Below are 19035 nucleotides of genomic sequence, written 5' to 3' on the forward strand. Positions count from 1 at the left end.
TATTGAAACTAATCTAATTGTAAATGTACCTATAATATCAAATATTCCCCTAATTTTTCCTATCGGCAACTGAACATAATTTTTTACTGGTCAATTTTTCCTAATTTATATTTTGTATATTACTTACCGTGATTATTGTAAAAAAAAATTACTAAAAATTGGTCAAGTTGTGAAAATATTAAAAAAAATATAACGTTTATATTTTATAAGAAATGACCGGTGTACTGAAATTCGTTTTCATCGTCGGGTGCAGAACGATATAGTACACACTCCCTCTCACTAATCCACTTCCCGGTAAACACAAAATTCTCCAACCAAACATGGAATATTTTATTTCTCATTCATTTCTGATAAAAAAAAAAACAGTATAAAAATACAAGAGTCTATCGTTAATGACATAATAAATTGACAAATTGAAGGCGGTATTGATATGTCTTATTATTTATTTTTAAATGCGTATTTATTAATATCTAATAAATAATTTAATAGGAAGATAATATATATTTTTATATAGAGTAGTTTGTTTTGTATCATTGGCACTTAAAGGGTTTTGAATATTATTATATTTTTATTATTATCTTAAGGACATAAAAAATAATAAAAAAAACTTTTTTTTTTATTGTATTGAGACACAATAAAATGACAAAGTCTCCAGTAAGGCGGCAAAAACTAATTGTTTAAAACAGCTTTAAGCTTTCATCCGGTTTTAAATAAAATAACTAAAAAAATTAAATTATTATTGAATCAGATAATAAAATATTATTTATTATTTGATTTAGTTTCTTCAATGAGAAGAGTTACAGATTTAATTAATAATAATTTCTAAGAAAACCTACTTAAAATCATAATATTATAAAAATAGCTCTTAAAATTGTAGAAACTGACTTGTATTAATTATTATTTATTACCTATAATATTAGTATAAAATTAAATTGATATTGCGTTGAGTTATAAACTTGGAAAAGACTGCATTTATCTGTCACACTTGATTTTATCTCCACCACCTATCCGACCCCGTTATGCGAGCTTCCGTGTTATCCTGAGAGTGTCCCAAGAGCAAAACCTCCCAAAACTTGGCAAACAAGCCTTTTAACGCCACAAACCTTCTGAAATCTGTAAAATTTTACCTCCTAGCTAGAAAGAAACAAAATTGTAATTACCGACGTGGGAAGCCAGTCCCTTTTAACATACACAATTGGAGATATGGAATGTGATTGGTATTCTGAAATTATAGGATATTCTATTAAACCAAGTTGACGGAGCTCGGACCCAAAACAACTTATGTCCAGTTAAGAACTAAGAAGTCCAATTGTCTAGACTCATTCTAACAAAATAAATGAGTTAGTTTGACTTTGAAAGTGGAGGTCTATTGCACACACAAAATGCAGTCTCTGAAAGTTAACCACTCATCAATGTATAGTATATATTCATAAAAAATTCTCATTATACCAGTATATTGACTGATAATAAATTTCTTTTAGACACACTCGGTTGATAGACGCTATGATTCTCATTTATCTACATGCATTAATTAAGTATTTTCTTTTGCTCATGCAAAAACAATATTCTAGCCAAAGGTTCTGTAAAAAGTAATAATTTACAATAACAATAATATTATATAGGTAAGTAGCGATGCATACATAGAAATTACTAAACACTACCTAACTTGTTTGTCAATATAAAAATGGTTAATATCATAAGAGATTTTTTTTAAATACAATGCTATAAGTTAGTCAAAACATGTTGCTGTCATGAAACATTCTTTTACAGTTATTTATATTTCAATTATTAAGAGTATTATATTGACAGTAATAGTAAAAACAAGTTTGAAAGATGTAAAATGATTTTGAACTTCAAAGTATAACTAGCAATGTTCAGACAGATGCATTTTAGTTTTTTTGGACTAGGGTGATTTTGACAATTATTATTATCATTGATTAAAAAAACATTGCTTTTAAAAAAATGTCCCTTTTCAATTGTTTATGTACACATCTGAGACTATTTGAATTGAAAAATATTTGATCTAGCTCTATTTCCTTCGGAGGGCGTTCCTGCTGGCGGGGGCGCTCAGGCCTTCAAGGTGTGGTCCATAAGATGACAGTTGGCCGGCCTCCGTGCACGATCGACAACAGAACCTGGAATCGACAAATAAAAATGTTGAATAAACTATTTTTCTTAGAATGTAAAGTGAGTAGTTTCTTAGAATGTAAAGTGAGTGTAGATGAGTGAGTAAGAGTGAAGTGAGAAATCGTATTTTTTTCAATGAGATTTTTTCTTCTTCTTCTTTGGCCATATCCGCCCCTTAGTTAGATATGGACACCATGAGGTGCCTCCGAGAATCCCTGTCGCTAGCCAGTCTTCTTCAGCCAATGTACACATTCTACGTTAAATACATAGTAGAATAAATAATTTTGTACATACCTTGCGTAATATTTGTGAGTGCAGTATCTTGCACGAACAATCAACGAGCATTTTGCAAAGAATGGACTGTCAGTACAGTTTGGATGAATGTACAGTCCTGAAATTAAAATAAAAGACAATTAATATTATTGAACATTACAAATATAATGAGGTTTTATTTTTTTTCTATTATGTTTTATAAAGTATTTGGTTGGGCCGATTGTGGTGGTCGTCATCCTTATTCCCCACCTGCTCAAATCCCCTTATTTATTATTGTCACAAGACCAGATGACGAGCAATTACGGGTCATGAGTAGACCATGACTGCAACGTACATGGAGTGACTTTAAACTTGTTAAAGTTAGCGCTCTCTATCTGATATGATACGAACGAGGCAGAGTGACTTAAAACACATAATATGTCAAGTTGAGTTAGCACAAGACAACTGGTGCTTAAGCCTGTTACCGCTAAACCACAGTTTATTGACTCGATTATACACACAGATTCGGAAGTTGTTCGTGAGCCACGGCCGGGTCAGCTTGATATAGTATGACCGTCGTCAAGTGATACTTCCGAATACCTGGTAAGAGCCTGGTGATGCCGGCTGTCATCATTCATCAATCATCAATCATTCATCTAAAAGCGCGACCATCTGCATCTGGTTGTTGTGAGATGCCATGGAAATTCATTCAAAGTTCAGGCCCATGGAGAATTAGAATAGTAACAAGAGAAGGAGACGTACTGCAATATGGTTGCAATCTTTCATAGAAGATAATATGTAGATATCAATGGCGTATGGAGACTTCTGAGATGATGGATGCTTTCAAAAAACGTGGTTATTAAACAAATATCTAATTTTGAACATACTATCTATATACCTACTATGTTAAAATAGCTAAGGCTGTATGTAGATTGTGGAGATTTGACAATTCCGCATTTGAATTTGGAATGATTTTTCAAATTCGAAATTTGAATTTGGAATGAATGTTGATATTTGAAATTAGAATTTTTAATTTTGAATTTAGAATTTGATTTTTTAAATTCGAAATTAGAATTTTCAATTTTGAATTTGGAATTTGATTTTTGAAATTCGAAATTTGAATTTTCAGTTTTGAATTTGGAATGAATTTTGATATTCGAAATTTAAATTTTTAATTTTGAATTTGATTTTTGAAATTCCAAATTAGAATTTTTAATTTTGAATTTGGAATTTGATTTTTGAAATTCTACTTTTTAAGTTTGAATTTGGAATGAATTTTGATATTCTAAATTTGAATTTTGAATTAGATTTTTGAAATTCGAAATATGAATGAATTTGGAATTTGATTTTTGAAATTCGACATTTGAATTTTGAATTTTGGACATAAATAGAATAGTACTTGCACTACTTGTTTGAACTAAACTAATAAATGTGTGTATTATTTTAGTCAGATCTCCACAGCCTACCACTACTATTATGGTTTGGTCTAGACAGGGTTTAATTGAATTTTAAAAATTAACCAATTCTATTGGCAATTTGTATTCTTAGTTCAATGAAAACATATAGGTATGACTGACAAGTTTAATGTGATCTTAACAGCCTGCTCCACTCTTTGCCACTGCTTTGTTCCGTGATATTCACTAATTTTCACGACTTTCAATAACATAAGTTACGTAGTTTTAGCTATTTATTTATTGGTCATACGTATGTGTATTTAAGTTTATGAATATCTTAGAATAATTGAGAAATGCACTGCATCCACAGCATCTATAGACCGCACCGCAAGACCCTAGTACATATGTTTCGTAATACTTCAAATCCTGAGTTTTACCTTCCACTGAGATGAGGACAGAGTTGTAGGCGGAACTGAACTGGTTCTGAGCGTAGCATCTGTATTCTCCAGCGTCTGATGCATTCAATTTGTAAACTGTCAATCGATTATTATCTGAAAACATAAATAACAAATGAATATTCAATTAGATAGTTATCCACGCAATCCGTATTGATTGTTACGTGATTGAAAAATATACTCCAAGGTCAGTAAAGTTATTGAATTGATTGTAACCTGAAATGTATACTCTGTCTCCATCATTTTGCATAGGCTTCTCATCCTTCAGCCATGTGACTTGAGGCACCGGGTATCCGTCCACGTTACAAAGCATCGAAAGATCAGATCCCACCGGGTATACACTTGTATCCATACTTATATTCACTTGAACGGGCACTAAAATCATAACATTTGAATCGGTTTTACAAAAACTTTTATGATTTTGAGGTAGGTATTACATTAATTCTTAAACAGGTCAGGATTTTTCCAAATTTGTTAATAATATTTCATATTCAAGGAATAAACAATCATAATTCGGACACACTTCAAAACACCTTAGACAAACAAAAATCGTTATCGATATTAACGAAATCTTGGATGCAAAATTATTGGTTAATTTTGTTGTAATTAATTATGAAAGTGTCTAAATTGATGAAGCACATTGTACCGGAATCTGATTTTTTTTAATGGCCATCAGTGTTCCCAACTTTTTGTCACTGAAATATAGTACGTGGTCCAAGAAACTATAGCATTTCGGCAAAAATTAAAGTACGCGTTATCATCTGTTAAAAATGTTTTTGTTTCTTAGAAAACAAATAATGGAGATTTTGAGAAATTCCAAAACCCTTTTTATTTAGATACTTAGCTCTTCCTAAGAGGTACCTTTTAAATATTGTACATAGTTACTGACCAAAGTTTTAGTACAAATACTGTAATTATAGTACGGTTGACTACACTGATGGACATACAATTCCTGTGGTGTCTCTGAATTATGTGTGATTAAATATAAACAATTTATTAACTTGAATACTAATAGTTCTATATATAACGGCTCTAATATTGGCAATACATTATTATAAATACATATTATTATTGGGTCTAGGACGATTCAGCACCGGGACAACTGGGCGCCACGCAATCAAATGAAATTTGAAAATTAATATACGTCGTGAATTATAGGTAGGCATTTTTAAAATATATATTTTAATTATTATATTATTATTATTTAATACTTTGTGAGAATTTAAATATGCACACGTAAATAATGATTTAATTGTGCATATTGTGTTGCAGTTCCAATGAGAAGAGAGTTCTTTTATTTTTATATAAAGCTAAAATGATAATTCTCAATACGCAATAAAAAACATTATGTTAATAGCAAAATGTATTAATACTACTAAGTAGTAGATAGAAACTGATTAAAATTCCTCATCTACTTTCTGTATAAAATCGTAAAGAACGTCTATTTATTTCATTCGACAGTACGGCGGCCAATTGTCCTGGGGCCCAGTCGTCCCATTCCCATATTATTATACTTACTATATTTTTTTTTAATGTGAAAATCATATTATCAATACATAATAGTCTAAAAATCATTTTTTTAAATCGTGCCATATCCATCACCAAACAAACACAAGCATTACACATTAAATAAATTAGTCGCAACATAGAGAAATCCCATAAAAAAACCCTGGATTAGTCGATTACAGAAAATGCCGAAAGATTAACATTATTATAATATCATCAAATTAAATTAGGAGTACCTATAGATTATTATTGTTCTCCCAAGGTGAAAAACTAACCTGTTATTAGTGGTGACAATGATTGAGATGATAATAGCTGCCATATTCAACCTAATCACGTTGGATATTGATATATTCCACTTATGTAAGTCGAGTTCAGATGCATGATGTTTTATGAATTTTTTAAAAATGGTCAGTTTAACTTACTTAGTAGACTCCCCACTGTATTTCTATGTTGTGAACGTCTTTTATTAATAATAATTGTCAATTAAAAGAAATAAATCAATAGCACAAAAAAAACATTGCTTGACTCATATTATATAAATGCACAGTAAAAGAAAAATACCATTTTTCCTCCAAAGCAGAGCAAATGGCTGTCGATAGAGTTGTAATTAGGTTAAAAGACTATTTTTTAAAAAGAATGGTTGTTATCCATTTATTTACCCAACACAATGCTAAAAACGGTTACTTGTAAATTGTACGTAAAACATTTCACCATAGCATAGAGTGCCGTGAGCTTTCTTATCGAAAAGAGATTATGAACATTAATTCAATTTTCATAGCCGATTTTGGCAAAATTCATGGTCATCTAACCTAACAAATAATCCCGTATATCGACTATTTTCAAAATTTGTTTGCAAATCGCTGGCTTCCTGTAAAGTGTAAACTGACAAAAACCGTGTTTTATTTAGATTTGAATTTTATGTCAGTACTATACGACCCAAAGAGAGTGGACGGTCTTTAATATACGGCCATATATTTCCGGTGAAGTGTGATACGGTGAACTGCATACGTACAAGTTTCCGGACACGTAACCTATAACCCTGTTTTGATACGGTTAAAACTCTAACATCCCTGAGCGGAACTTTAAAAAATATTCTCTCTTGATAAGGAGGCCCTTGGTGTACATCACTCATCTTAGTCAATTATTTGTCCACTAAACAATTGTCAATCAGACATGAATGAATACATACCGACGAATTCCTTAGATGGGTCTGGGTGCGGTAGAGGCACAATTTCCGGAGACGGTTCCTCGGGAAGTGTCGGACGGATCGGGCGCGGTGTTACAAGAACCGGTCCATCCCGGGAATCTACAAAGTATCTGATGTATCCACTGTATTCGGGTCTGTTCCAATCCGCTGGCCTCGGCGAGCTCACTGTCACCGACGATGACCCCGGTTTACCGTAACCATTGTACGCCTGGCAAGTGTAAGGGCCGAGTCTCTCCGGCGTCAATCTCTTGATAAGGAGAGAGTGATCTCTCCTGTGCTCGTATTGGTCATTTTCGATCGGTAACATGTCCTGTCCGTGCCACCATTGTACGCTCGGAGCGGGGTAACCGTACGCTAAGCATCTCAGCACCAGAGGGTTGCCAATTCTACTGACTATATTGTCATCTCCGTGGATTATGTTCGCCGGTCCGGGAACTGGGTCTACGTTATAATAAACACAAAACATGCACATGCAATGGTTAGGACAAAGACAATACAAAGAGTTAATTCGACTACTAACACAATATTATGCACTATGTACCCATATTTAAATCAATTTGTAACTTTATTACACGTCACATTCCCAAACTAATTATTAGAGATTTTAGTAGTGTATTTCATCGATTTTAAAATACGATATTATTTTCAATGCCATCTACAAGGATCGCCGCTAAGCGATTATTTAACCAAAAATATATTGATGGTTCTTGATGTAAATGTGTCCACCAATGTGTTCAACTATAAACAATGCTTAAACTAATTGGTTTTTCTCAAAACAAATGTTGTGTTTTTTTTACACACCTAATGCCGAATACGTATAAGCGAGCCGTAACTGTGACCGTCGCAGATATAATAACCAGTATGGATACCAAATAATTAGTTCGCATCTAGAGATGGTTACAGTATCTGGAACAGTTACAGTTACGGCTCGCTAATGAGTACCCGGCTTAATATTTCATCATTTGTCTTGTTCAAGTATTTAATTATTCTTGTTCTATTTTCATGTAGAGACATACTTGGTAATAAAGATGCACCCTAATTTTGGGAACATCAAAATGAAAATAAATATATCATATTATAATCGATGAAATGCATAGAAAAGATAACTATTTCCATAAATTACTAAACATAAAAATACTGTCATTGTAAACCAGAATTAATTATTATTCATTTTACTATGTTATTACGTTATATTAGTGTTAGTGAAACAGAAGTATAAAGAGACATTCACAAATTTTGTTAATTCATACCAGGAAACAAACTACAAAACACTACTACAATCTTGAAGTCATCGAAAATGATCATCAACATGTGAACGAAATGCCATAAAAACATTGTTTGCCTTAAGCTTAATAAATACATAATATCTTTTTGTCTCATCTAATCTTTTCAGTTGAGTGCTATGATCTGTACAGCTTGCAGTATGGTTTACTGCAAGGCTATTCACACTGTTGCTTTCAGTTATTGATTGCGTTTGGTGAATAATTCATACAAGATATTGTGCAGTAAGCATTGAATTTAAATTATCGTTATCTATAAATAATCAGAAAATGTTATTTCCCAATTTGGATGTCTTCTACAGAGCTAATATTCAGGAGATGAAATAAATATTTAACTGGACTTTATTACATTGTATGACAATAACTACAAAATGCTTTTTTTAGACAACGTTATTTGACCTTTTTAAACCCAAAAGGTTCAAATATATTATGATGCACGTCGCGTACTGTCACGTGATGTCAAGGTAAGCTGTCGCTACAGGAAAAAAATGTGTAATGTCATTTTTCTTGGTTTTTTAAATGTTGTCAGACGATGCAACCATCCTGTAGCACATTTTGAACATTAAAACGAACATTGTCAGTTAGAAAAATCTGCCGAAATCACCAGAACAACAATGAGGTCACCTCACGCATACTGCACTGCATCGATACCCGTATGACTCAATGAACATTTTTTATCATTTTCTACATGCCTACCCATTTTCAACTCTTGTCAAAATCTCGGTGATTTTAGCGGTTGGCACTATTGAATGTTGTTTCTATGGTCTGCAGGTTAGGTTTTGTTCAAAATATTATTTATGGATGCAATATCGCGAGTACTTTTAACATATGCACACGTAGAAACTGTTGAAATTAATTGAAATTAGCATGGATAATGAATAATAATTCAAAATACTAATACATTAGAATTGGCACTCTCCAATCATTGAATTTATAGAGATGGTGATCGTTCAAAATATTCTGCAGAATGACGAAACCATAGACTAAATTTGTCACCGTGACAGCATGACAGTATGCAACGTACATCATAATGTATTAGAAGCATAACACTCGCATATAAGACTTCTGACAATCCAATTGTTATTGCTCACTTAACTTTTCGTCGCTATAGTACTTGTTTTCCGAATATCCATTTTTGTCAAAATCGACATTTTAATGCAGTTATATTTCTTTTGTCTAACTACACCAAAATCATTTATAAAAATTGTATATTTTCATGTAGAAACAGAGATATTTTTTTAAAAACTCGGAATACGCCATGTTTCGCATCGATTGCTTTGTGCTTATTTTCCGTATGTCAAATAGAATAGCTCGGTCTCACTCTCGCATATCGCTTTCATATAGCGCTGTCTACTTCTAATGTCGCTCACTTCATATGTGACTGATGTCTGTTTTTCGTCTTTCAAAGCGCGCGATTTTGACTACTATTGTGTTATTTTAAGTTTCTATCGTTTAAATAGTGAATTTATCAAATTTAAAGTTATCAATCTTGGCTGGTACATCACCAGTTCGCTCTGAACTTACAGCAGAGTTATGGAAGTAAGTATTTTAACCTAAATTACTGTATTTTGTACTGAGAAACAGAGATAATATCCCAACGGTCATACGAATTGTACAGTGTGACTCGGTAACTACGGTCTTAAAAAATAATTATTATTAATGTCTATAATCAAAACTTTTTCTGTTTTTAATTTACTTTTTATCTATTCATGCTAAAATGTACGCGAATATTTAATCTCATTTATTAATAAGATGTATGTCTATACCTATTTTTTTTTTGGTGGATTTCCATTGAATTACAGTACATTTGATTGTATTTTCATTAAGTATAATTATAATACTATTGGCTATCCAATAGATATTTTAGTTAATGTACGATCTATTAAGGTTAATTCTGGTTTCGTGAGTGAACTATTTTATATAATAATATTATACTCAGGATAGAATATTCTCAATCAATGGTTATTAAATAACACATGCCCCTATTTTTTGTTCCATGCCAATAAAACATAATACCTAATATGCAATATATGGTTTGTAATAAGTTTAATTGTATCAAGTTCGATTAAAATCCATAATAAAACATTATTTGTGACCAATAAAAATATCATTGCCACCGTTTTAATATAGAAATTAGGAAAATTTTACTACCTACATTATTATTACGTAAATCTATGGATACAGTTTTTTTTATAACTATAATTAGATATATAATTTTATGTTGATTCCCAATTTTGTAAACAGAAAATGGTGAATGGCATATTTTATAATTACCTATGAAATTAGATAAAAACGATCATTGATACAACTTGATCACCAATTTACAAAAAATCATGTACCTATCAGTAAATTTATTAAAATTTACGTAAATAAATATTAAGTTTTTAAGTTTGTACTTTTTGACCACACGGTATACCGTGGTCCATGCAACGATACGCTACGGTCTTACATTCCGAATGTCCTTGTTTTGTTCCGAATATCCACTTTTCGGAGCCAGCGCTGAGAATGATCCGTATATCCACATTGCTTACTTGTAAATAAAACGTATTTTCTCTTAGTTTAATGAATTATACTAATATATTATTCATCAAATCTCTTCTTGGATAATGTGGCAATCATAAAAAGGAGACAGAGTGCTTGATATATGTACTGATATTTAAATATAAGACAGGGAACTTTGTTTTTCGTTTCCTGAACAATCGACAATTGGTCTATTCGGAAAACAAGTACTATAGCGACGTTTTAGCAAATGATAATTCAAAAATATAACTTGAATAAAGTCGGCTACACACGTTCATGTATACTTGTGCGTCTTAAGCCAGCTTTAGAATGATCTGACATTCAAGAACATTCCACATGTCAATTAATAGAAACATACTCCTGCTCGAACAGTGAAAGCATTTGGCATTTAAACCTCTATTGTCAATCATTAGGTACCATAATCAATTGTAAAATGTTACCGTTGACTTGTAAATTGATTTCCTTTTGCACGGGTAAGCCGATTCCATTATCGGCAATGCAGATGTAAATGCCAGAGTCGTTTCTGTACAGAGAAACAATTTGCAGCGCTCCGTCAGTCAATATCCTATGGCGGCCAGTTGATCCATCAATCTGAAATAATACAAAAAATATTATTCCATAATTGTACGGTGTCACGATGTTCATACTTTTAATTTTTAGATTGTGTGAAAAAGTGTACATGTGCCTCTCGTTTGCAATACTCCCAATACATTTTGATATCTGAATCGCTGTGTGCAATAGTTATCTATTTTTGACAATTATTTTTCATGACAATCGGCACAAATCTACTAGTCAGCGAGACCGTTCATGCAATTTGGTCAAGACATCTATTGTGACCATATCAAAAATGGGGGACAGCAAAGGCAGTTTGTCCCAGGTTTCACAATTTTAGCAGCCTTATAGCCTTAGAACCCGTATAACTACTGGTATCGCGCCAACTGTGTATTAACCAATTATGCTACAAGCCTCGTACCTAAATGCGACGATTTAAACTAGTAGGTCACACATGAAATGCTTATCAAATTTTGTTATTATTGACTATCCGTTTTTGTGTATTAAATCAAGAAATATTAATTACCTACCTTAATTACTAACCTACGCCCGGCACTCGCCAATTATTTAAGTTATAATATCTACTTGAACTTGCTAACAATTTTTAATAAACTATTTCTTATATTCAACGAATAATTCACAAGATTTTGAGAATGTAACATTCCATAATATATTGATCATACCATGAAACCAACTCAGATTTTTTAAAACAAGTTTTTTTCAATTATCTCAGAATATGACTCAAACCACATAGGAGGTAGTTAAAATACAGAGACAATTTTATATGGTCTTTCTCATAGTTTTGAATTTTTAAAGGTGGGGTACTCAAAAATACCAGTTGCCCCATGCCTTATTTGTCTCTGAAAGCCCATGCACATAAGTCTTGAGATCTGTTTTACAAATAAAATCATCTCGTAAACATTCTTACAATGATGGATCCTTTCCTCCAAGTGATAGTGGGGGCAGGATGTCCGTATACTAGGCACCTGAGTGTTGCCACATTTCCTTCATCAGCAGTTACTTCAGGCTCCGTCGTTTCATCAACACGGGCCGGTTCAACTGGAAAATTCAACATTGTATTATATATAATATATACATATCAACCATGTCCGATCCTAATAAGATCATATGGGCCTTCACAAAGTGGAGGTTTGTATTGACAGATTTTGTTTTTACGAGAACTGGATGTCAGCCGCTTACTCAACCTACTAGGTCCATACTCTGACTAATACACAAATTGAAAACCAATACGTGTACTTGCCAGACCCAGGATTTTATTAATCCAACATTTTATCAATAATTTATTATTTTAAGAATTTTCTATCTGGAGCTACCAATGACTGTCTTACGCTAGGGGTACCAACCTAAAAGGGATGGGTAGGGACCGGTCCAGAGAAAGTTATTAGAGGAAGCCAGCAGCCACACCAGGAGGAAGTAATAAGAACTTATTCTATTATAATGATTCAAGAAGTAACCTTCCAGATAACTATGCTATCTGAGTATTTTCAAATCAATAATGGCTACCATAATTATTGTAATTTTGAAAATAATGTTAGTGGCTTGGTGGTTTGAGTCCTTGCCCAGCAAGTGAAAGATAACTCAGTTGACAATTATTGTCTACAATTTATATATTTTGCTTCCAATGAAGAATGCTATATTCTTAGATTTTAATGAAAAATGACATCATTTATGTAAGTAATGCTTTTCCCTTGATTTTAATAATTACAAGGACTAACAATACATAATTTTGAAAATACTTCTGAGAACCAATAGAAAAAATCTTTTTTTTAAAAAGTAAGACACCCTCGCAGGAATCGAACCTGCATCTCTCGGGTTTTGCGCCCATGCACAATAGACCACTATGCTAAAGGCACCATACTAAATTGCGACAAATTTTAAGTAATGGCTCTTAATCCTTGCAGCGCTGACGGCACAGCTGTTATGTCCTCATTAGGTGGCCATTAGATGTAATTAACATGTTATTTAAATGTGATAAGTAATTAAATAGTAATTAAATGTACCAGTAACGTTATCGATCACATTAGAAATTCACATCAAACAGGTTATTAGATAATACCTGCAAGGTTGGTACTTGAGTCAATAGCTTAGTGGTTGGAACCCTTTCTCGGCAAGCAAAGATGTGTATTTGAATCCACTCGATATAAGATTTTGTCTAATACCTAAGTACATTTTTTAAGTTTTCCCAAGTCTTTTTTTTACGATCTATTCCTACAACACTAAAATTGAATTTATAATCTTACCCCCTGGTTGTTGGATTGGCGAAGTGGTATAGGCGGGCAGGGCTTCAACAGCAGGAGCGACGCAGAGCGAGCTGCAGCCACTGTGGCAGCACTTGTCATCCTCGCGACAGTCCGCATCCGTGTCGCACTGCCGAGAGCAGTTCTCCTTGTCTGGGTACCGCTCCAGCGTCCTCGGGCATTCTCCGGGCTTGTTCACTAAAAAAAATATTTATTTATTTAGAAGAAAGTTCTATGGTATTACAGCGAATGGCCAATGCGCCATAATACATAATAAATACAAATTATAAAAATGACTTAATTATGAAATGACAAACGACCAGAAATGTCGCTTGACGAGTGGACAACCATTGGACATCATGCAGTCATACAGTGATACCCGAGTGACACTAAACGTCCGCAGAAACACCTCAAAACCAGCTTGATCGACGAACTCATCAAGTTAGGTGGATGTACGTGGCAGCAAAAAACTAGAGTGGAAGAAGCTAGGAGAGGACTTAATCTAGCAGTGGATCGACCACGGCATGGCAGAGTTCTCTCACGAGTATCATCTGTAAGAGATCTTAGAATTAAGTTTGACAGTAAACTGACGTTTAGTGGTCATATAGATACCATTTGTAATAAGGGACTAAAGATGTTGGGCTTTGTCTTGCGTACTTCCCGGGTCTTTTCGGATGTTACGGTACTAAAAATTCTCTATAACTCCTTATTTAGAAGCAGACTTGAGAGTGGGTCTATCGTTTGGGCCCCGCACCAGTTGAAGTACGGCCTTATGGTGGAGAGAGTCCAAAAGAAATTTTTGAGACTCCTTTACTTTCGGCTGTATGGATATTATCTGTGGCTCTATCCGGCTGATTTTCTCTTAGGTATGCTTACATACTGTAGCTTAAAATTTAGAAGGGATCTTTATTTAGCTACATATTTTTTCAGACTTATACGCGGCGTAAACTCTGCCATTCTTGGTGGTGTTGGCTTGTGTGTCTCTGATAATTACCTTAGGAATCGAGCGCATCCGTTGTTTGTTCTTCCAAGGTGCAGAAATAACCTGCCATTGGCAATGCCAATTGGGAGGGTAATAACCATGTTTAATGAAATCGCTTTGGATATTGATATATTCCACTTACATGAGGGTGAATTTAGGTGGACGTTGTTTTATAAGTTTTTAAGATAGGGTCTATCAAAGTTCACTCTGTGTGCTTCCGTCTACTTTTATTTTTGTTATTTTATTTTATTTCTTATTTTATTACTTATTGTATTATTAACTCACATTTAACTGTATTTTTATTTTTAAAAATTATTAACACTTATTTTATGTCATGCCGTGAACGCTTTGAATTTATAATTTGTTATGTTCATTATATGTAAAATAAATAAATTTGATTTGAACGATGATATATGGGAAATCTATCATTGGTATTGTGCCAGAATGTTTAAATTTATACTTTTCTTCTTTTCTAGCACTACAACCTAGGGTGAACCATGACGGCTTCAAGAAGACTCCTCTAGTCAGCTGAGTCTCAACATTTGATTGCTCCCAGCCCCACACAAGTATTTCTATAGGCCATCATGCCCAGTGTGCCAACTGTCATTGACAAAAACATACTAGACGGGGTAAGAAAACAATTACAGAAAAGTAAATTTAATAATTGTTCTACCAAGAACCAAGCCTTTTCTTTTCTCGTATAGAAAAAAAGTGCAATAATAATAAAACAATGGAAAAAATGTATGCCTATATTGTGTCAACGGCGTTCAAGTTTCGTTTCATGTCATTCCGATAATCGTCAAACTGATCTCACATACCGAAGCACACATTAAATTATATGATACCATTTCACTATAAGGCCATGAATGCTCCTATTGTTTCAATGTGTTAAATTATGTTGTTTTATTTCTCACGCTACTAAAATAGGTACCGCCCCACCTACTTAATGTAGGTATCAGATAGTCACAAATTTGATGCCCATGAAAATAAATAAACTAAATATCTAACGTATTTTCAGCACATTTAAAGCTGTTGGAGGCATCAAAAAATGCTAGTAAAAACGCCTCAAGCCAGATGCATTTTTGCAAGCTAGGATGCATATCGAAAAATGCTAGATCTGGTAACAAAAACGCTAAATTGGTAACGCTCATCATGCCACCGAATTCGTTATCTTCCCGCAATCCATTTAACATTTCATTCATTAAATGTGATGGGTTTTTCGGTGTTGGATCAACACATTGTCAAGATTTTGAAGAAATATGTCAAAAATTTCAATGAATCGATTCCTAGTCTTGTCATGGAATTTATTGTTTACATAATTTGCCTTACCTAATCTGCAGACCGCCCTGTACGCTGGCTGTTTAGTCCTCTCATCCCTGTAATACTCAATAGCGCACCGGCTGTCTCTATCACACCTGCTGTTCAGACAGGGGTCGCTGCATCCGCACTGCTCGCAACCGTCAGAGCCAACAGACCTAGTTTGATCGTAAGGACAGCGGAGAGTTCGGCAGTAATCTTTCTGCGACTGGCATCGGTCAACAGATGGCTCTGGTTCGGTCGGTCGAATGGGTTCTTCAGGTTTCTCGAAACGATCAGCTATATCGATCTCGTTCGAACCTGTCAAAACAGCATTACGATAATTATAAATTTAACAATGCAGTTGTGAACACTGTTGAGAATCACTGGACGACATTATAAAAAATGCGTTCAATGTATAATTTCACCCAATATGATTGAATGATTTATAACTTCCAGAATCTGTTAGAGGCATAGGCCCCACATCCTGAAGAGGGCTCACAGGCTGGGATCTTTGGCAGGGCCCCCTACTTATCGCTAAGGCTAAGGGCAGTGTGATGTTCTACCTACACTCTTCACGAACAGTAATGTTTTCCACATAATTTGGAATTTAATAATTTAAGAGATTTTTGATTATTTTATTGTATTGAATTATAAAGATAAGACCTTTCTATATTGAATGGCATTATTAACTCAAAACCTTGAAATTTTGAGTTGTTTCCCTATAGAACCAGGGTATCGAAATGGTGTCTGAGGTATTTAGTTTATTTTTAACGATTTTTTGTATTTTTTAATACATTATCGACAGACAATAACTAAAAATTGCATTGCACAACCATATATTTTAAAATGTTAATATTCTTGAAGTAAAATAGCGCGGTGCCCTTTTCAACTATTAGAGCAAATTTGTGATTTGTGTTTTCTCACATATCTTGTCGACCCGCCACGCGGGGCCCCCAGGCTAAAGACCTGTCAGCCACCCCCCTTGTAGGGGCCATGGCCAGAACCGCATAAAAACAATTGTTTAAAAATATTTAATAACATATTATAGAAACTGATATAAGCCTATATTTATTAACCAAAGATGTTGATTAGCTAATAAAATTAGCATATTAACTTTAATTAAAAACCAAAACAATGAAACAAAGAAACTTATGTTATAACTAAGCATTTACGCTTGAAATACCAAATCATTATCAACCATAAATATTGAATTGTTGACACATCAGTATTTGGTAATAAACGCCTGCCTCAAATTGAATAAAAATGAGGTTTGAGGCGCCGCATGTTTATTGCAGCTGCCACCATTGGAAGGGTCATTCACACTATAGTAAAAGTATATTATTTTTTGTCTGTATTGACACATTGCTTAAGATGATATTTTACAACGATAACAGGCAAGCTGACTGTGTAATCGTACGAGATGTGTACAAATTCAGTAACAGTCGAAGGTTTTACTTATTAAAGCGTTTTACATTAAATATATATAACAATATAACATAATAATAAATTTAAGCAGTTGATTGACAAGCATAATAAAATTGTCCCCTTAAACCGCTAGAAAATTTAAATTAATACCAACATCCGACATGTTAATCCACCATGTTATTGATAACCCTTAAAACTACATTAATTTATTTAAATATCATTTTAAATTATAATATAAATACAATCCCAACTAAGCATGCGGAAAGAAACCAAAACAATATTGTAATATTATGATTATTTTTGATGTATTTGCTAGCAGTTTGCTTTGGGTTTTGAGCATTTTCATCACAACATCAAATAATAAAATTAAAATACAATATAATAAAATAAACTGTAATACCAAAATAATAAATACACCAATAACTATTATGAAAGCATATAAAATAAAAACATATTACTATTATGATAATATAAGTATATGAGCAGATCCTGTAAATAAATAATTGTAATTATTATTAATAAAATTGTACATAATAAATGTATACATATAAGAGTTGGTATTCAATAATGATTCATCAGTACATATAATAGTTTTAAAACTAATTGGACAATGAGAGATCTGTGTGCTCAGAAATGTACAATTCCATTTAGTAGAACTACAATGTGCTTATTATTAATAAACTATAATATTCTCAACCTTTTAAGTGAATATGTGAATACTTCAATGTTATTAATAAAATGCACATATCTCTGAATAATTATGTTTGTTTATACATCTGTGGGTCTATTCTATACACAAGGCTGATTATCGACCGCTAAAGTGATAAATATTATCACTTTATCATATTTATGTATTGAGGTATTGTAATTGTTAGAATAAGTTAGCCGTCTAAACAGTCAAAACTGTTTATCTCGCTCTAAAGTTAACACAGCCAAGAGAGGTGCTGTTAAAACATAGCACTTACTATAACAATAACAACTAATTTATTGTAATTGTTTCAAAAAGTGCTAATTTTTCGATACAAACCTACCCTAGATAGCTGCCGTAGAGGCCGAAAAGCAGTCTTGTATATAGAATAGATGCGTTGAAACTGTTTCTCGCATAAATGTAAAAATTCCTACTCCAAATATTTTTTTTAATCATATGCAACTTGTAGCCGTTTAATCGTCAACACTATCACTATACCTAATAGCATTAAATATTTTTTCCTCATCTTTATGAACTGTTATCGCCAGATACATTATTTAGAATTACACACAAACTATAATACCCATTCTTTACTAACACGTATTTTTACACACTGGCAACCCAGATTTTCAACTTTTACCACTGATTACAACTGCGTCACCATTCATATTATTATTAGTAAATATGTCTATTTTATTACATAATGTATTGTAAGTAATGGTAGCATTGAGTTTATAGCAAATAGTTTTACTATTACAAGAGTGAGCTTTGTAGTATTATAAACTGAAGACATTTTTGGACATTTTCAGTGTGTTCGATTTAGTAGCAGGAGGTAAATTAACATTTTGTATGTTGGAAAATTGGTATTGAATTCTTGTTTAACTGCCATCTTTATTTATACTTTTTATACGAATGACAGAATACTCATTTGACATATCTGTGATTGTTCATCTAAATTTTTCTAGTCTGTATCTAGTTTTCACTCTTATTCGGCACATTAGCGGTATGTAGTAATTTATGATAAATAATTATTGAATACCAATTCAGAGAAACACAGTGCATAAATTGTCACAATGATACAAAATACGGT

At 32.9% G+C, this 19035-nt stretch overlaps 1 protein-coding gene across 1 annotated transcript in view; it reads right to left on the bottom strand.

Annotated features, from left to right (window-relative positions):
• Positions 1 to 1895: 1895 nt before the first annotated feature.
• Ppn (proteoglycan-like sulfated glycoprotein papilin) overlaps positions 1896 to 19035 on the bottom strand; it is a 326333-nt gene continuing 309193 nt past the window's right edge. Inside the window, exons 44-52 of the mRNA XM_085948667.1 lie at positions 15863 to 16150; positions 13555 to 13749; positions 12222 to 12352; positions 11182 to 11332; positions 6924 to 7382; positions 4445 to 4603; positions 4211 to 4324; positions 2422 to 2518; positions 1896 to 2135 (exon numbers count right to left, since the gene is read on the bottom strand). Coding sequence (XP_085804793.1) covers positions 2030 to 2135; positions 2422 to 2518; positions 4211 to 4324; positions 4445 to 4603; positions 6924 to 7382; positions 11182 to 11332; positions 12222 to 12352; positions 13555 to 13749; positions 15863 to 16150 — 1700 coding nt within the window. The 3' untranslated portion in view covers positions 1896 to 2029. The remainder of the gene's footprint in view (positions 2136 to 2421; positions 2519 to 4210; positions 4325 to 4444; positions 4604 to 6923; positions 7383 to 11181; positions 11333 to 12221; positions 12353 to 13554; positions 13750 to 15862; positions 16151 to 19035) is intronic.

The sequence above is a fragment of the Rhyacophila brunnea genome, unplaced genomic scaffold, assembly GCF_057557595.1.
Source record: "Rhyacophila brunnea isolate RB1 unplaced genomic scaffold, BYU_Rbru_1.0 scaffold_20, whole genome shotgun sequence".
Classification (NCBI taxonomy): Eukaryota; Metazoa; Arthropoda; class Insecta; order Trichoptera; family Rhyacophilidae; genus Rhyacophila; species Rhyacophila brunnea.